Source organism: Grampus griseus (assembly GCF_964374135.1).
Source record: "Grampus griseus genome assembly, chromosome: 7".
NCBI lineage: Eukaryota > Metazoa > Chordata > Mammalia > Artiodactyla > Delphinidae > Grampus > Grampus griseus.
This window is the reverse complement of record NC_139001.1, coordinates 91,050,894-91,067,427: the sequence shown is the minus strand read 5'-3', so window position 1 is coordinate 91,067,427 and position 16,534 is coordinate 91,050,894. Positions and strand designations below refer to the sequence as shown.

At 38.3% G+C, this 16,534-nt stretch overlaps 1 protein-coding gene across 3 annotated transcripts in view; it reads left to right on the top strand.

The window, feature by feature from the left end:
* The window catches only part of HNMT (histamine N-methyltransferase), a 35,727-nt gene extending 26,122 nt beyond the window's left edge, over positions 1–9,605 (top strand). For all 3 annotated transcript variants that reach the window (XM_082658955.1, XM_082658956.1, XM_082658957.1), the window contains 2 exons: positions 1,834–1,927; positions 9,085–9,605. In XM_082658955.1, the coding sequence (XP_082515081.1) occupies positions 1,834–1,927; positions 9,085–9,440 (450 nt within the window). In that variant the 3' untranslated portion in view covers positions 9,441–9,605. The remainder of the gene's footprint in view (positions 1–1,833; positions 1,928–9,084) is intronic.
* The last annotated feature ends 6,929 nt before the right edge of the window (positions 9,606–16,534 follow it).

Genomic DNA, 16,534 nt, shown 5'->3' with positions numbered 1-16,534 from the left:
ATATATGTGAGACTGTTCTCTTTAGTGTACAGAATTCATGGCAGTTGCTGCACTATCTAGCTACTTAAATAGATCTATATCTATAACTATATTTATATCTATATCTATATTTATATATATATATAATTCTTATATAATGTTGCAGCTTCAGAGATCATTCACCAGTTTCTCTCAAAAGCTCCACGTCTGTTCTTTCTTTCTTACAGCAACTCTGCTTCCTCTCCATTACTCCTCTGTCCCTCTCCATCTACTCTGCATTTTTCTGTGCTATTTCTCTGTCTCTCTATTGCTCCTTGCAGTCCTAGCATTCTCATGACATCCTTCAACTTGATATTCATAATCAACTGCAGAGATTCTGTGTCTATTAGATCAAATTTCAGAGCATCTGCTATGACCCGCCTCCTCTTTTCAGCCAGGTCATGTCAGGGATGGTTAGCCATCTTGTGGCTGCATCTGGGTGCCTGTCTATGTATGGTCCCTGTGATGAACAGCATGGAGTGACATGATACTAAATACGGCCTGTGACGCTGCACAAGCTGTGTGCAGCTCCACTGTATTTCATTCATTTGTGTGAGAGGGGCATAGCTTAGGTTGTTTATGCTTTACGCAATAAATTCTATCATGGCATCTACATAAAACATTGAATTCTTGTTTAAGAGAGCTGAAGATGAGATGTAAGAAGTGTCTATGGGGGTCGATTCCAGGGATGTAAGTCCTTAGGGAAAATTTTCTACTGCCAATCTTTAATTCCAAGCTCTATCGTGTTGGGTGGAAAGACCTCTCTCTCCCTGCACTTCATCTTCACCAGAGATGGTTCAGTTATTAAAAATGAGTGGGCTTACTTCACTCTGGGTCAGAAAGAGAAAAACAAATACCGTATGCTAACACATATATATGGAATATATAAAAAAAAAAAAGCTACTGGTGAACCTAGTTGCAGGGTAGGAATAAAGAGGTAGACATAGAGAATGGACTTGAGGACACAGGGTGGGAGGGCAAAGCTGGGGCAAAGTGAGAGTAGCATCAACATATATACACTACCGAATGTAAAATAGTTGGCTGGTGGGAAGCAGCCGCATAGCACAGGGAGATCAGCTGGGTGCTTTGTGACCATCTAGAGGGGTGGGATAGGGAGGATGGGAGGGAGGGGATATGGGGACATAGGTAGGCTTATGGCTGATTCGCTTTGTTGTGCAACAGAAACTAACACGGTATTGTGAAGCAATTATACTCCAATAAAGATCTATTAAAAAAAAAAAAAGGGTGGGCTGACTCCTAGCACCCTGGAACCATGCATGTAACTTTAGGCTTTATCCAGTCCATTTCCCTAGAGAATCTGTCAACATCAAAACCTGTCACATTTTCCATGATTTTAAAAAAATCATCTGTGAGCCTACGGTGAAGCTAGTGCAAAGGGCTTAATTTTAAAGCAACGCTCCATGAAATGGAATGTTTCTACGGTGCCAGCACCATTTTTGCCCAGAACTACTAAAACTCACAAAATATAAAGTGAGCATTAGAATTCAGTGCCCCCATGTGGAATGCAGACTGTCTCGAGCTATAAATGTCTGTGTTAATGAAGCCAGAAAGAGTAAAGTTTAAGCTGTTTGACTCTAGTTGAGTAAATACCATAGTTTCCCCTCTCCCCAAATATTTTCTCACACTATTATTCTATGTCTATATATAACATCTTTAATTTTTAAATTTCTTAAGTGTTTTGTTGAATAAAAATCCACTCAACTTGAACATCAAACCTTCTAGTGAGTATTTAGTCCAAGCGACAAAGACATTGACATAGAAAAGCATCTCGTTTCTCTCTTCCTTCACTTCTAGATGCTGTATTATGTAAAAGACATCCCAGGCACCCTGAAATTCTTCCATAGTCTCTTAGCTACCGGTGCTAAGATTCTCATTACTCTTGTGTCCGGTAAGTTATTTTCCTTCAGCCTGAATTTTGAAACAGTGATAGCGCATGGATACATGTGTTTGCAGGCAGCTGGTATATTTCATCTTCATTATGAAATTCCTGATTTGGCTTCTGATCAGAGTCAATTAATTAACACAGTATTAGGAAAATCCTTCTCAACAGCTTTCCATTTAGGAGTTCCAGTGGAATTGAATGTCTGTTTACTTCTTTCTCTCGAGCAAATATATCCTTGTTGTCTCTATATAAAAAATATTTATTTAACATACAGCAAATACAACGGATAGGAATGTTTTTAATGAGACTAAAAATAGTAAATATTTCTATTTACCTCCTTTTTGTCTCTTGAATGTCTTTCTCTTCTGTGATGTTTATTAATAAATATCAATAAAATAAAGGTTTAAATATTTGGGACACTATCCTATTTGATTAATTTGCATTTCTAGAGCCATTATCAATGTTCATTTAGGTTTTCTCAAATAAGTATCAAAAATGGTCCCCTTGTTTTGTTTTGTGTTGTCGTGTTATTTTCCAAAGAAGGCATTTGATCATGTCATGTTGTTTCCAATGATACAATAAGTACCACACAGAGAACATAAGTAAACAGATTAGCAAATGAAACACTGACATTGTTGCATGCATTAATTCATTACTTCTTTCATTCAGCAGTCTTTGTGGATTGTCCACACAGTGCTAGGCAGGTTCACTGCACGTACACAGCAGCCTCTATCTCCCTAAGCTTATACCAGACCCTGTACTCAGAAACCATAGGTCGCAAAATGCATTTATTCTTTTCTTTATAAATTTATTTATTTTTGGCTGCACTGGGTCTTCGTTGCTGGCCGTGGGCTTTCTCTAATTGCTACGAGCGGGGGTTACTCTTCGCTGTGGTGCGCGGGCTTCAGTACTTGTGGCGCCAGAGCTCAGTAGTTGTGGCTCACGGGCTCTAGAGTACAGGCTCAGTAGTTGTGGTGCATGGGCTTAGTTGCTCCCCAGCATGTGGGATCTTCCCGGACCAGGGCTCGAACCTGTGTCCCCTGCACTGGCAGGTGGATTCTCAACCACTGCGCCACCAGGGAAGTTCCCATGTATTCTTAAATATGAGGAATGGCTTTAAGGATGGCAAACATAGCTGTTGCCTATAATCCTGGGTTTGAACTCATGTGGGAGTTTGGCAAATGAGAGTTCCTGTACACAACCTCTTCTCTAAGGGAACATTTGATATACTATTTTTATCTCAGGTTAGTTAAAAATACTCATTTGTGTGGGAGAGTTCTATCTTACCATTTAGAAGGGCTTCTGTAAACTGGATGTTTCCCACCAACCTCTCTCTAAATTAGGACACTTGGGTAAAGCACTTTGTACTGCATTTAGGAATACAGAAGTCAATTTAGTTATCAACACTGAGGGCAGTCTATTCTTGATAATCTGTGTCAATAATAAAGAAACGGTGTTGCAGACAGAAATAGCAATTCATCCAGTAGTCATATATGTTTGATTTTAGGATATATTTCATATCAAATGAAGATCTACTGTTATATATATTTGGTTTATGCTTAAATATTTTCAGAAGTCAAGTATTGGAGTGTCAGAAGGCAGCTCTCTATGAGTCTATGCCTACCAATAAGAAAAAGCCAGCCTAAGGTTTAGGAAGTGGAATGAGCAGTCTACAAGCAACTGAGAATGGACTAAGTGCCCTTATGGATACAGTATTCTGCTGGCTACATCATGAATACGTTAATAGAATCCGTGGTTAATTGGCATCAGGATACGTGCAAACCAAAACAGGTCCAGTGAAATGCAGGATGAGACATAAAATCAAGAATGCTGAGGCGCTTCCTAGCTGTGTGAACTTGGTCTGTGAGTCTTAGTTCGTGCAAGGCCTATTTACAGATAATCATACCTACATAATACGGCATCTATGCATACATTTAGTTCACAGGTACTATGTCTATATACACTCATGGGGAAAAACAAATCAAAGAAAGGGAGTAAAAGTGCAAAAACCAGTTAGCTTTCATAAAAAAAGGTATTTTGAGTCAAAACTTATTCATTCTGTACTTTGACGGTGGAGATGTTTTACTTTTTCAGCACACAGCTTACAATTTTTCATTACTGCACACAGCAGTGGGAGGCAGGTATCCCAAAGAGGAAAACACTGGTAACACACAACTCTCTTAACTCCGTGCTCTTCCTAAGATACCAGCTCCTTACTTCCCCCTTCTACCCCTCTTATGTGTTACCTAGAGCAGTTTAACTCCCTTTTGCTCTGCCTCTCTGACCTAGATAAACCTGTGCACCTATAAACCCATCTTAACAACAGTATATTTCTCTGAGATAAATTCTGTTGGCCCCTCGGTGTGTGGAAGTGCCTATGGTCTTCTTTTTTAAAAATAGCAAGAACTGCTTTGTCGTATTAATAAAGCTGATATAAACATATGGGTCAACTTTCAGGAAAATAGAGCATAGTCAATTTCCAACAGTGAAAACAAAGTTAATCGCAAGAACTTTCCAATCAGATTTGTTTTATATCGTTGTCAATTAACATGTATAGAACTGATCCACATTTTTATTAGTCACTTTTTCATTTGATGATATCACTGCAAATCCCTATCTGCCAGACCAGTCTGTGGACAGCAGACAGGTTTGGGAAAGCTCCCCAGGTCTGCTGAGGTGCCTGATCAACTTCCTACCTTACCGCTGTAGAAAAACCATTACCCTAAACTACCTTCTCAGCCCCAACTTGAACCCCCATTCTTCATACTTGCCCAATGAAAACATTCCTTAAACTTGAATATTACCCTAAAACTTGAAACACCTACACCAAAATGGTTCACACTAGGCTCTGTTTATATCACATTTGTTGCAGTCACTTTCTAAATGGAATTTGCTTCATAATTACCCAGAATTGAAGAAGCCTGTTTGTGTATTTCCTTTCTTTGGGGGCAATATTCTCATCCACAGCCTCACTGCAATACAGCAAACTGAGTACTCGAGGCCAACAGAGTCAGACAAGCCTAGATCTAGTCACTAAATTAAATTTCTAAGAACGCTCATCAAGCCAGTATCTCACCTAAGCACATAATGGTATGTCCGGATGAACATCTTGCTCTAAAAGGTCATCTTCAATATGCCCCACAGCTAAGGCTTCTGCCTGTCCATCCGAGTCAGACACTGACCTGTTACCGAACTGATGCGTTCTCTCTGTGAATAAACTGAAGTGCTCAGTTACTTGAGCACCATATGGACACCCATTGTCTGCAGTTTATTAGATTCTAAGATAATGAAATACGGGGTCAGTTTCTAGATTTAATTATGCAGGGCACCTAGCTTGGTTAAGGTGACAGGTGTATCCAGCATATTCAAACACAGCCTACACTCTTGGTCCCAAGTTGACTGCATAGGACAGTCGTGTAGATTTGGTTCATTCAGCTTTTATTGAGCTCCTCTAGTTGGTCACTGCTAGGCTCCGGGGTTTGCAAAGATGACTGTTACTCCTCTGCCTTTGAAAGGCTCCTAATCTAATGGAGGATTCAGACGTGTACATACTTTCAAAAAGGTGCTAAGTTCTGATCAGAGGCAGATAGGGAGTTTAAGGAGAGTTCCCGGAGAGCAAGAGGCTCTGCCTCTTATCTCTAGTCCCAGATCTTTGCAAAACCCTTGGCAACTAGAAGAAGACACCCAGTGAATGTGTTTGAATTGAACTGAATAATTGTTTATTATTTCTGCCTTATACTATCCCAACAACAGCTAGTTCTGAATGTCCATTCAAAAAAAGATACCATGTTTTAGCTAACATGATAGACATGGAATCAGAGAATACAGAAAGTTCTGGAGATTTGAAGATGGATTTAATAAACAGGAATAAAAGACTCAATAAAGAAGATACACATATTCACACGCACACAGTGCACACCGAAATAGGCAGAACAGAGGCTTTTCTCCAGTTCCTAAGTATCCATTAAAGAGTTAGCCCAGCTCAGTAAATATTTATTTATTTATAACAAACAGAAGTTCCTGATTATAATGATAAAAGATTTGATTTGGGGATGAAAAAGAAGAGAAATAAGAAGAGGTGGATTTTTAAAATGAGGAGTATCCCACACTAAAATAATGTTAGTGGCATGTTTTTCTGCAAATGTAGTAGCCAGGCACTCGTTGAGAGAGTTGCTAATTAAAATGCAACTTATCTGGTTACAGGAAACTAGCCAGGAGATCAGTGACATTTTCTGTCTTGCCCTCTCCTTATCTAAGGAAGGAGGCAAATCATGGTGTGTTATTTTTAATAAGGGGGGTGGGGGTGAGGGACCTGGTTTATATCATGTTGAAAACAAAAGTAACACCATATGTTGTGCCCACCGAGAGCCATTAGGATAATGTATCAGTCAGAAAGTTTCCAATTGCTCAGCTCAGAAATGGCACTGAGTCACAGAATACTGACACCAGCAAATTCTCTGCAATTAGTGTTTGGTTCTTTTTTCTCTGCCAGGGTGAAAAAAAAAAAATGATAACAGAGCCTTTCCTCAACCACCGAAATATTTATTTTCTTGTAGTCTTGTTTGCAGGCAAATTCTTATTTAGGCAGTCACTGTCTTTGGAATGAAAGATTTTTGTAGTACATGCTCATGACCCTCATTTTTTTTCCCACTGAACTGAGGTTTTATTTTTTTTCTGCTTCATTCCAATTCCACCTTCTTCTAGAGCTTATCCTGTAGTTATCGTTCCCTCTTCTGAAATGTTAGTGGAACATCAATTATCTAGGCTACTTATTATTTACCATTTTCTGCCTTGGTTATTCTCTTTTGTTGAGTTAAATCAGGAGACTTTAGCCAAGTCCATGGATGAGGCCAACCTCCTATAATTTTATGCAGAATTGTGTGGCTATATAGTGTTTGTATACTTTTCTGGAGAGCCTGATTACTTTGATTACGTCATAAAGGAGCTTTCGGAACCAAAAAAGTTCACGCCTTTGAAATCTTAATTTTTAATCCTGGAAACTCACAGAGTTGTAAGTTCTCTCTTGTATTGCTTTGGCCAAGGCCAACTTAATTTCCTAACACTTCAGCAGTGTTTACTACGTGCCAGTCGTGGTTCTAAGTGCCTTACTTTATCAACTTGGTGATCCTTGGAACAATCCTATGAAGATATTCTATTATTATCCCTGATTTATAGATGACAAAACTGAGGCACAGGTTCATAAAGCTAGGAAGAGGAGAAGCCAGACTTCACACTCAGAAAGTCAGGCTTTAGAGACCACTCTTCAATGCTGCACATATCCACTATCTCTGTAACAGCCCACTATTAGATGCGTATATTAGAAAGTCCATAAAGAGCTGTTCTTTTGTTTTGATTTATTAGTATTATTACAGATTTCTGAAAAGCAAATTTGTCTTTTTACATTCTCAAGATTACAACCAGCAGAAATACATTATCAAAGTAATTCCATATAATATTCATTTATTTTGTAAGCACTTATTACACATCTGCCATGTGCTTACCATTGAGCAATGATTCACTTCAATTATCTCATTTAATACTTGCAGTTGCATTTGGGGTAAGTATGGTTATCTCTATCTTATAGATGAGAAAACTGAGGTTCTGGGAGACTAAATACCAAACCTCATCTCATTCATGAAGTGTCAGAACAGTCCAACCTATCTCTCCCACAGATGCTGTATCTCTTAGCTTCTACACTGGGCCAGGTTTTCAACTAAATACAACATACACTGCTAATATATCTTCTAAAGCTGGGGACAACATTTTTAGGACTCAACCTAGTTGTTACTGTCCAAGGCAGCATCCTGTAATTGTATAGACATAAGAGGTTACCCCATCTTTGGTCTGGGTAAACTACCATTGTATTTGCTGTGCTCTTTCTTTCTATTTCAATTTTTACTCTTAGACCCTTTCCTCTGAACCAGACTAACATAAACAACTGCCTTCCTCCTATCACCACCTGAATGTCCAACGGGGACCTCAACCTTATGTCTCCAAAACCAGATGCCTGATAACACATTTAAACATGTTCCTCCCTCATTCTTCCCATTTCCAATAATGGCAATTTTCTCTTTTCAGATGCTTGGGCCAAAATGACTGGGATCATCACTGATTCTTTTCTTTCTTTCACTATCCAAATTATTATTGTTAACAATATCCAAATCATTAGCAAATGGCATTGGATCTAGGAGTGTAATATATAAAAAATTCAACCACTTCTCATCACCTCCAATCTTGCTGGTGCAACGTAACATCATCTAACACCCAGATTATTGCAGTAGCTTTCTTACTGTTCTTCCTGATCTGTCCTTACACCCCTATAGTCTATTCTCAATACAGAATAGTCCATCTGTGTGGCCAGAGTGACCTTATGAAAATGCAAATCAGGTTAAGTCACTCTAATATTGTGTTGTCCAATATGGAAGCCACAGTTGGCTACTGAAAGTGAAATGAATTAAGATGAAGTAACACTTAAAATGCACTCCCTTAGTCACACTAGCCACAGTTTACATGTTCCATAACCATAAAGTGGTTACTGGCTACGATACTGGACAACGCAAATATGGAACATGTCCAAGAGTCCAGAAAGTTCTATTAGACCACACTACAATGGCTTCTCATCTTTTTCCATATGATTTAGCACCCAGTCTACTCCTCACCATCACCCATACAACCTCCTCTCCTTCCACGCTCCCCTGTGTTCACTCAATTCCAATCTCACTGGCTTCCTGGCTAGTTCTTAACATGCCAAGCCTGTTCCTGCTTCAGGTCCCTTGCAGTTGCTCTTCTCTCTACCTGGAGTAATCTTCTCTCTGATATCTGTGTGGATTGCTGTCATGTCTCTGCTCAAATGTCACATTATTAGAGAGACTATCTGCGACGACCTGATATAAAACAGCAACCCATCCAACTCTTTGATCCCCCTTATTCCTTGCTCTGAATTGTTTTTCATTAGCACTCTGCACCATCTGATATATGATTTATTTACTTATTTAACTTTCTCTCCTCCCACCCCCTTCACTCCTTGAACTGAGCTACACAAAGGCAAGAATTTCTTTCTTTTAAATTGACTGCTCTATTCCAAGCATCTAGTGTACTGGTTGGCAGAGTAGGTAAAGGAAAAGAAGAATAGCTGAAAGCATGAATTTTGTTCTGTTGCACAGGAACCAGTGGCTGGGACAAGCTATGGAAAAAGTACAGATCTCACTTACCCCGGGATGACCTCTGCCAGTGTGTCACGTCATCTGACCTCATGCAGATGCTGGACAAGTTGGGGATTAAGTATGAGTGTTATGACCTTCTGTCTACCATGGACATATCTGACTGTTTTATTGATGGCAATGAAAATGGAGACCTGCTTTGGGATTTTTTGACAGAAACCTGGAACTTTACTACAACAGCACCACCTGATCTCAAAGCAGAAATTATGAAAGATCTACAAGAGCCTGAATTCAGTGTAAAGAAAGAGGGAAAGGTTCTTTTCAATAACAGTCTGAGTTTCATAGTGGTTGAGGCATAAATGTCCACCATGAGAATGTATTCAAAAACTATAGTTTGAACAATTTTGATCATTCACTTATTTGTGCAGTAAAATTATAAATATATCTCACAATATAAACAGAGCATTTTCTCTGATATGTAAAATCTAGAAAATCCCAAGATATTCTTGGACTTCCATGTGGAATCATATATGACACTGCTGGTCTTATCCCATCCCTTCTATCGGTAAAGAGACTACATGCTGTCTACACACCACATAATCTGGAAAAATGAGACAACTAAGTTTCACGGGCTTATTGACAATAAAACCCTTTCCATTTGTTGATTATAATGGAATTTCCTGGAATACTAATAAAATATGTGCTATGGATTTTTAAAATACTAATAAAGTATATGCTTATTGATACCTTGGACATTAAGAAAGCATATGTTTATTGATTTTTCCTCTTCTGTGAAGAAGTATTTCTCTATGTGCATTTCTTTATTGTAGTTTCTTATTTTTATAGATTACTCTAATTAACTTTGTTATGTGCTGTCATTTCCTCCCACTTTGTTTTCTCTTTTAATTTTGTCTATGATTTTGTAGTGTTTTGTTTGTTTTCTGCTATACTGAAGTTTTTCTACTTTATTCAGTCAAATTTAGGTTTTTTTCCTTTTTTAATTTCTGGACTTCTGACACATTTTAAAAGACTTCCTAAAACCAAGGTTTTCAAATATTAACATATTTAATCACAATAATTTTATAATTTCACTGTAAAAAAATCTTTGATATGTTTGAAGTTTACATAACTATCAAGAGTGAGTTGAGAACAAGCTGATTTTCCTCAAAAAAAAACCAACCCATCTATATCAACACAACTGACAAAAAAAAAAACCACTGACTTAAAACACACCTTTTATCATTCACTAAATTTCTTGAAAACACTTGAGTCTATTTCAATACTCCATCATCCCTATGCCCCTCTGTCTTAAGATCTCCTCTAAGATCAAGGATCATCTTTAGGGCTTCCCTGGTGGCACAGTGGTTAAGAATCCACCTGCCAATGCAGGGGACATGTGTTTGAGCTTTGGTCTGGGAGGATCCCACATGCTACGGAGCAGCTGGGCCCGTGTGGTACAGCTGCTGAGCCTGCGCTCTGGAGCCTGCGAGCCACAACTACTGAAGCCCACGCGCCTGGAGCCTGTGCTCCGCAGCAGGAGAAGCCACCACAATGAAGCGTAGCCCCCGCTCGCCACAACTAGAGAAAGCACGCTCACAGCAATGAAGACCCAACACAGCCAAAAATAAAATAAAATAAATAAATATATTTTTTAAAAAATCATCTTTAACAGTAGTATTTCAGAGGATTTTTGAAAAGTTTTTGATAATCTTTATATTATCTTTAATAATAAGCATCTATCATTCTTAAAAAAGCACACCTCTTAATTAAGTAATTTTATAATTAATAAATACATATATTTTAAAAATATAAGTAAATAATTACTACTCCCTGTTAGAAACAGAACAAAAGTAAGGTTTTACTAAAGAGGTCATGGACCCTGATTCACCAGTGATGAAACATTCAACATAGTATGATATTCACTCTTTCACATCACAGAGCTACCACTTAATGCTGTGGTATAGTCACTTAAAAAGGGTTAATGCCTTCCCTCAGGCCCAGGAAATACACTGGAGTATAGAACCTATTTCTACCCACAACTTACCAAGCTTTATCGTTCATAGTAAGTAAAACTGACTTGCATTACTCTCTTTTCATGGACAACTTTATCAATATTTTTTTGAATTGTCAGTTGCAACAAATGAAATGACAGCTATCCAATCAGATTCCTGAATATGAACCCTGAACCGTTCATCATACTGATACGTGCTACTGACAAAGGAAATCTGTGAAGCAGGCACGATTGATGGATATGGGCCATGACGACCTTGAACAACTTCACCAAAAAAAATGGAAATCAAGACTACAGAGCAAATTACGGTCTTTTCTAAAAAGCACATGTGCAAAACAAAACAGAATAGAACTACCATGCTGCTTAAAGATGAAGAAGACTAGCCGTCTAGAGACAGATGTTTGTAAATATGGCCTTTTCCTCATACAGCCCTTACTATAAAATACGAGGATAAATAAATTCTCACCTGCTTCAATTTAATGTAATGTGAACAGTCAAGCCTTTTTTAAGAGAAAATCCTTAGGAGTTACCTACCAGTCAGTGGTGGAAAGATACAAGGGTACAACAGGTGCGAGGGATGGGACTATTGGCTTCTGCCTGCACTGCATGATATTACAAAGGACTTGAGGCAGTCACATATTGAATACTCAAGTCTGTTTTTGTGGTTCAGAAAAAAAGCCCACAACATGAATTTAGAATGTTGTTTTATACATCATCGTACATCTCCCAGTGCTTAACATGGGGCCATGCATAGAGAAGATGCTAAGTAATGGATTACTTTCTTTCTCAAGCACCTATCTCATACCTATGTGTTTATATTCTTGTTGTAACCACAGCTCAAGAAACCCAACAAAATTGTTTGTTGCCCTTAGTATAAACCTTAACTTATTTAAAGTGTTTCTGACACTTTTCTGCATTTGTTAGAGAGTCCTGCCAAATCCAAAGTATTAAGTGGAGCAAAGTATTTTAGGGCCTTGATTCTTGCTTATTGTAAAAATTGGCAACTTTCTTAATTGAAAACTCTGCCAAGGATATAAAATGGAGAAAAGACAGTCTCTTCAGGGAGTGGTATCGGGAAAGCTGGACTGTCTCATGTAAATCAATGAAGTTAGAACACTCCCTCATGCCATACACAAAAACAGACTCAAAATGGCTTAAAGACAAATATAAGACATGACATATAAAACTCCTAGAAGAGAACATAGACAAAACATTCTCTGACATAATTCATAGATAGCAATGTTTTCTTAGGTCAGTCTCCCAAGGCAATAGAAATAAAAGCAAAAATAAACAAATGAGACCTAATCGAACTTACAAGCTTTTGCACAGCAAAGGAAACCATAAACAGAATGAAAAGACAACCTATGGAATGGGAGCAAGTATTTGCAAACAAAGCGACCGACAATGGCTTAATTTCCAAAATATACAAACAGCTCATACAACTCAATAACAACAACAACCAAAAACCCAATCAAGAAATGGGCAGTAGACCTAAATAGACATTTCTCCAAAGATAACACAAAGATTGCCAACAGGCACATGAAAAGATGCTCAACGTTGCTAATTATTAGAGAAATGCAAATCAAAACTACAATGAGGTACCAATCTCACAACAGTCAGAATGGTCACCATTAAAAGTCTACAAATAACAAATGCTAGGGAGGGTGTGGAGAAAAGGGAACCCTCCTACACTGTTGGTGGGACTATAAGTTGGTGCAGCCACTACGGAAGACAATACGGAGATTCCTCAGAAAAATAAAAACAGAACTACCATATGATCCAGCAATCCCACTCCTGGACATATATCTGGACACAACTATTATTCAAAAAGATAAATGCACCCCTATGTTCATAGCAGCAATATTTACAATAGTCAAGACAGGGAAGCAACCAAAACGTCCATTGACAGATAAATGGATAAAGAAGATGTGGTACATATATACAATGGAATACTATGCAGCCATAAAAAAGAATGAAATAATGCCATTTGCAGCTACATGGATGGACCTAGAGATTATCATACTAAGTGAAGTCAGAAAGAAAATAACAAATACCATATGATATCACTTATCTGTGGAACCATAATATGACACAAATGAACTTATCTACGAAACAGAAACAGACTCACAGACGTAGAGAACAGACTTGTGGTTGCAAAGGGGGAGAGGGATGGGGGAGGGGTGGATTGGGAGTTTGGGGTTAGCAAATACAAACTACTATGTACGTAATAGGTAAACAACAAGGTCCTACTGTATAGCACAGGGAACTATATTCAATATCCTGTAATAAACCATAATGGAAAAGAATATGAAAAATAAAAAAATACATATAACTGAATCACTTTCCTGTTCACCAAAAACTACCACAGCATTATAAATCAACTATACTTCAATAAAAAATATAAAAAAGAAAACAAAATAAAAAAAAGAAAACTCTGCCAATCTGGGCAAAAGAAAAAATTTAAATTTCTGGTGTGTATCCATAAAAAACAGATGCAAAGATCACAGAAAATACTAGATCTTAAGTCTGTGACATTGCACAGACGCAAATGTATATTTAATGTACTTAAAATGTTGGCTTAATAAAAATAGCTTACACAGAGTGTTTTGTCATTTTAAAAGCATATTTACATATATTTACCCCATCAGAATGTTATTTCTAAGAAAATAAGGACTTCTTGATAAGCCCCACAAGGGACTGATTACCTAAAATAGTCTTGTTAGATGGACAGCTTGAACGAGATTTCCTGGGTTCAAATCCTGGTTCTATTAATTACTCACTGAGAGATCTCAGGCAATTCATTTTCTCTATTATCAGGTTTCTTCATCTTCAAAATGAAGATGACAATCACAGCACCGACCTTAGAGGGTGGCCATGAGGATTCTAGGAGTCAAGGTACAGAAATATGTTCATAAAGTGACAGGCTTATAGGGAATTTCAAAAATATTAACTATAATTATTACTAACTGCTCAAAAAATTCAGTATAAAATGTAGAACACATTTAAAAAAATTAAAATTAAGGAAAATTATGACTGAGGCCAGAGAGAGAGATAATACCCGGAAGAAGCAACCTATTTCCTGACCTTGACATTTCTAGCTAAAGGAAGATGGCCTCTCTGTTATTGCTGAACTGGTGCTTCACGAAGCCCAAGTGCCACCAGGGCTGAGCCACTCAAATCCCACCTGAGGGCATCTGCTTGCCTGATGCTATAAGTACCAGCGCTCCATACTATGAATAGTGGCCCCATCTCAACCCTGTCTGAGTAGACCAAAGAAAGGGTGGGCAGCTGACACAAGGATGGCAATACATAGGCTGGCCAGAGATTGACTGGAGTGGTTTCTCTTCACAAAATATAAAAGGCATCCCTTTAATTCTCTTACTAATTTAGAATTCCAAACCTGGGAAAATTAGGCTTTCATCTTTTCATTCATTCATGAAATATACATTTCATCACTACTGATTGTTCTAAGCAAAGGTGATAAAGTAGTAAAGAAAACAAAGTTCCCAACGTCAGTGACCTGATTTCTAGTGGGAGGGTGGACCGAAAAATCAATATTGGTCAGATAATGATAGGCATGATTAAGAAAACAAAAGTAGATAAGGAGAAAAGAGTACCGGAGGGGAAAATAAGAGTGGTTGTAATGGTCAAGGAAGGCTTTTTTTTTTTTTAGAAAAAGGGTAAAATTCGAACAGGGATTTAAATGAAGTGAAGGGGCAACCATGCAAAGAGTTGGGAGAAGAGCATTTCAGAAAGAAGGAAGTACAAGTACAAAGTCCCTGATGTGGGAATGAGCTTGACACACTTGAAGGACCGTCAGGAGGTTAGGTGGCTTTCTACAGTAGGTGGGCTGAAAAGTCATGAGATGAATTCTAGTCCAGAGTAGCCACCATAGTGGCCATACGTGGGAGGACCTCACTAGGATGCCACAGTTAGAAAGGGAAGAATGGAGCAGACCTACAGAGAGAATAAGACCATACGGCCTTGGAACAGGAGATGTGCTTTGGTTGTCTTGCGCAATGTTCCTTACCATTTCCAATTCCTGTCTATGTTTAGCCGGAAAACAAGTACCCCTTTCCCCAAGGTGTTTGTGTGGGTGTCTGCCTCTTGCCTCCCAGATGTCATTGTTAGAATAACGTGTAAGATCTCACTTGATTCTTACTTAATGAATTTGAAAGACTGATTATTACTATCCCATTTAGGAGGTGATGAAGCTGAGATACTAAGTTAAATGACTTGCTCCGCTCTCAAAATAAGTTTGGAAAAGAAGGTAAGCTAGCCCTTACACATTCTGACTTCACACTGTGCCTCTGTACATTGGGAAAATTAAGTTTATGATCCTCTGTCATCACAGATGTAGGTTATCTTAAAGAGTAACACTGCATCAGACTAAATTGCCTTTGCCCCCAAATGCCCATCTGCAAATTGAAGGGATCTGATTGCAGAAAAGAAAAAACAATAGGATGGTCAAAGGGTAGTATAAAAAAGAATCACCTCACTGAATGGTGAAATGGCACTCTTTCTGAACACTGTACTTCAATAATAAGGTAGTTTTAATCTACTGCCAAATACCTGGGTTCTCTCATCCATTTGCCTTGACTTTTGCTTTTATTTCTCTACCTCTATTCCTACCAGGTCCCAAGCATCACCCATTTCATGTTTAAATTATCTGTCACCCCTATCCTAGGTCCCCCCTGATTCATACACTGTGCAATATGCATTCATAGCATGCGATCAACAAATGCAGGGTAGTTAAAGCTATGGATCATGTAATCCATTTCTCAACGTGATATACACTGTAAAAAGGCAACTGCAGTAAAAGGGGGGTTGATTTAAGAGGCTCCCTGGGCAACAACAGTCACAATTTCCAAATGTGCCAAAAATTCATTAGGACTCCATGTCAGATTGCCGTAATCTCTGCAGCTATGGTTTAATAAATACAGTGATGTGCGGTTCTGGAGGCTATCCTATATAATCAGTGTCTTCCCATGATCAGATTCTTCTCCTGAAGAATTATCTGTGTTTCCTGATTTGTCTTAATGATACTTGAAGGACTTTGCAAACAACCTGCCTACAGTAGAAAATGTTGAAATAAATCACAGGGGCTATCAACTACAGTCCAGGCTTCGTGAATTCTCCAAAGACATTTGATACAAAAGAGGCAGGAAAATGTCAGTACCTCTATTTATGTCCTACAGCTAACTAATTTTATGCTAATTTCATTTCTATACTGTGATTCCTTATTCTACATGTTGATGGATGGATTTCATGAGTTAATTCTCTAGTCCCCGTTGCAGGCGGACTGGACATAAATCCCAGGGTTTTGTAGAAGAGGCAGTTGTTCCATGCTACCTATTATCAGCACAAACACATTGCAACCGTGGCTTATTTATCAAGAGATTGCTACTATTCTGCACATTTTCCAAGTGGCTTCATCTATCC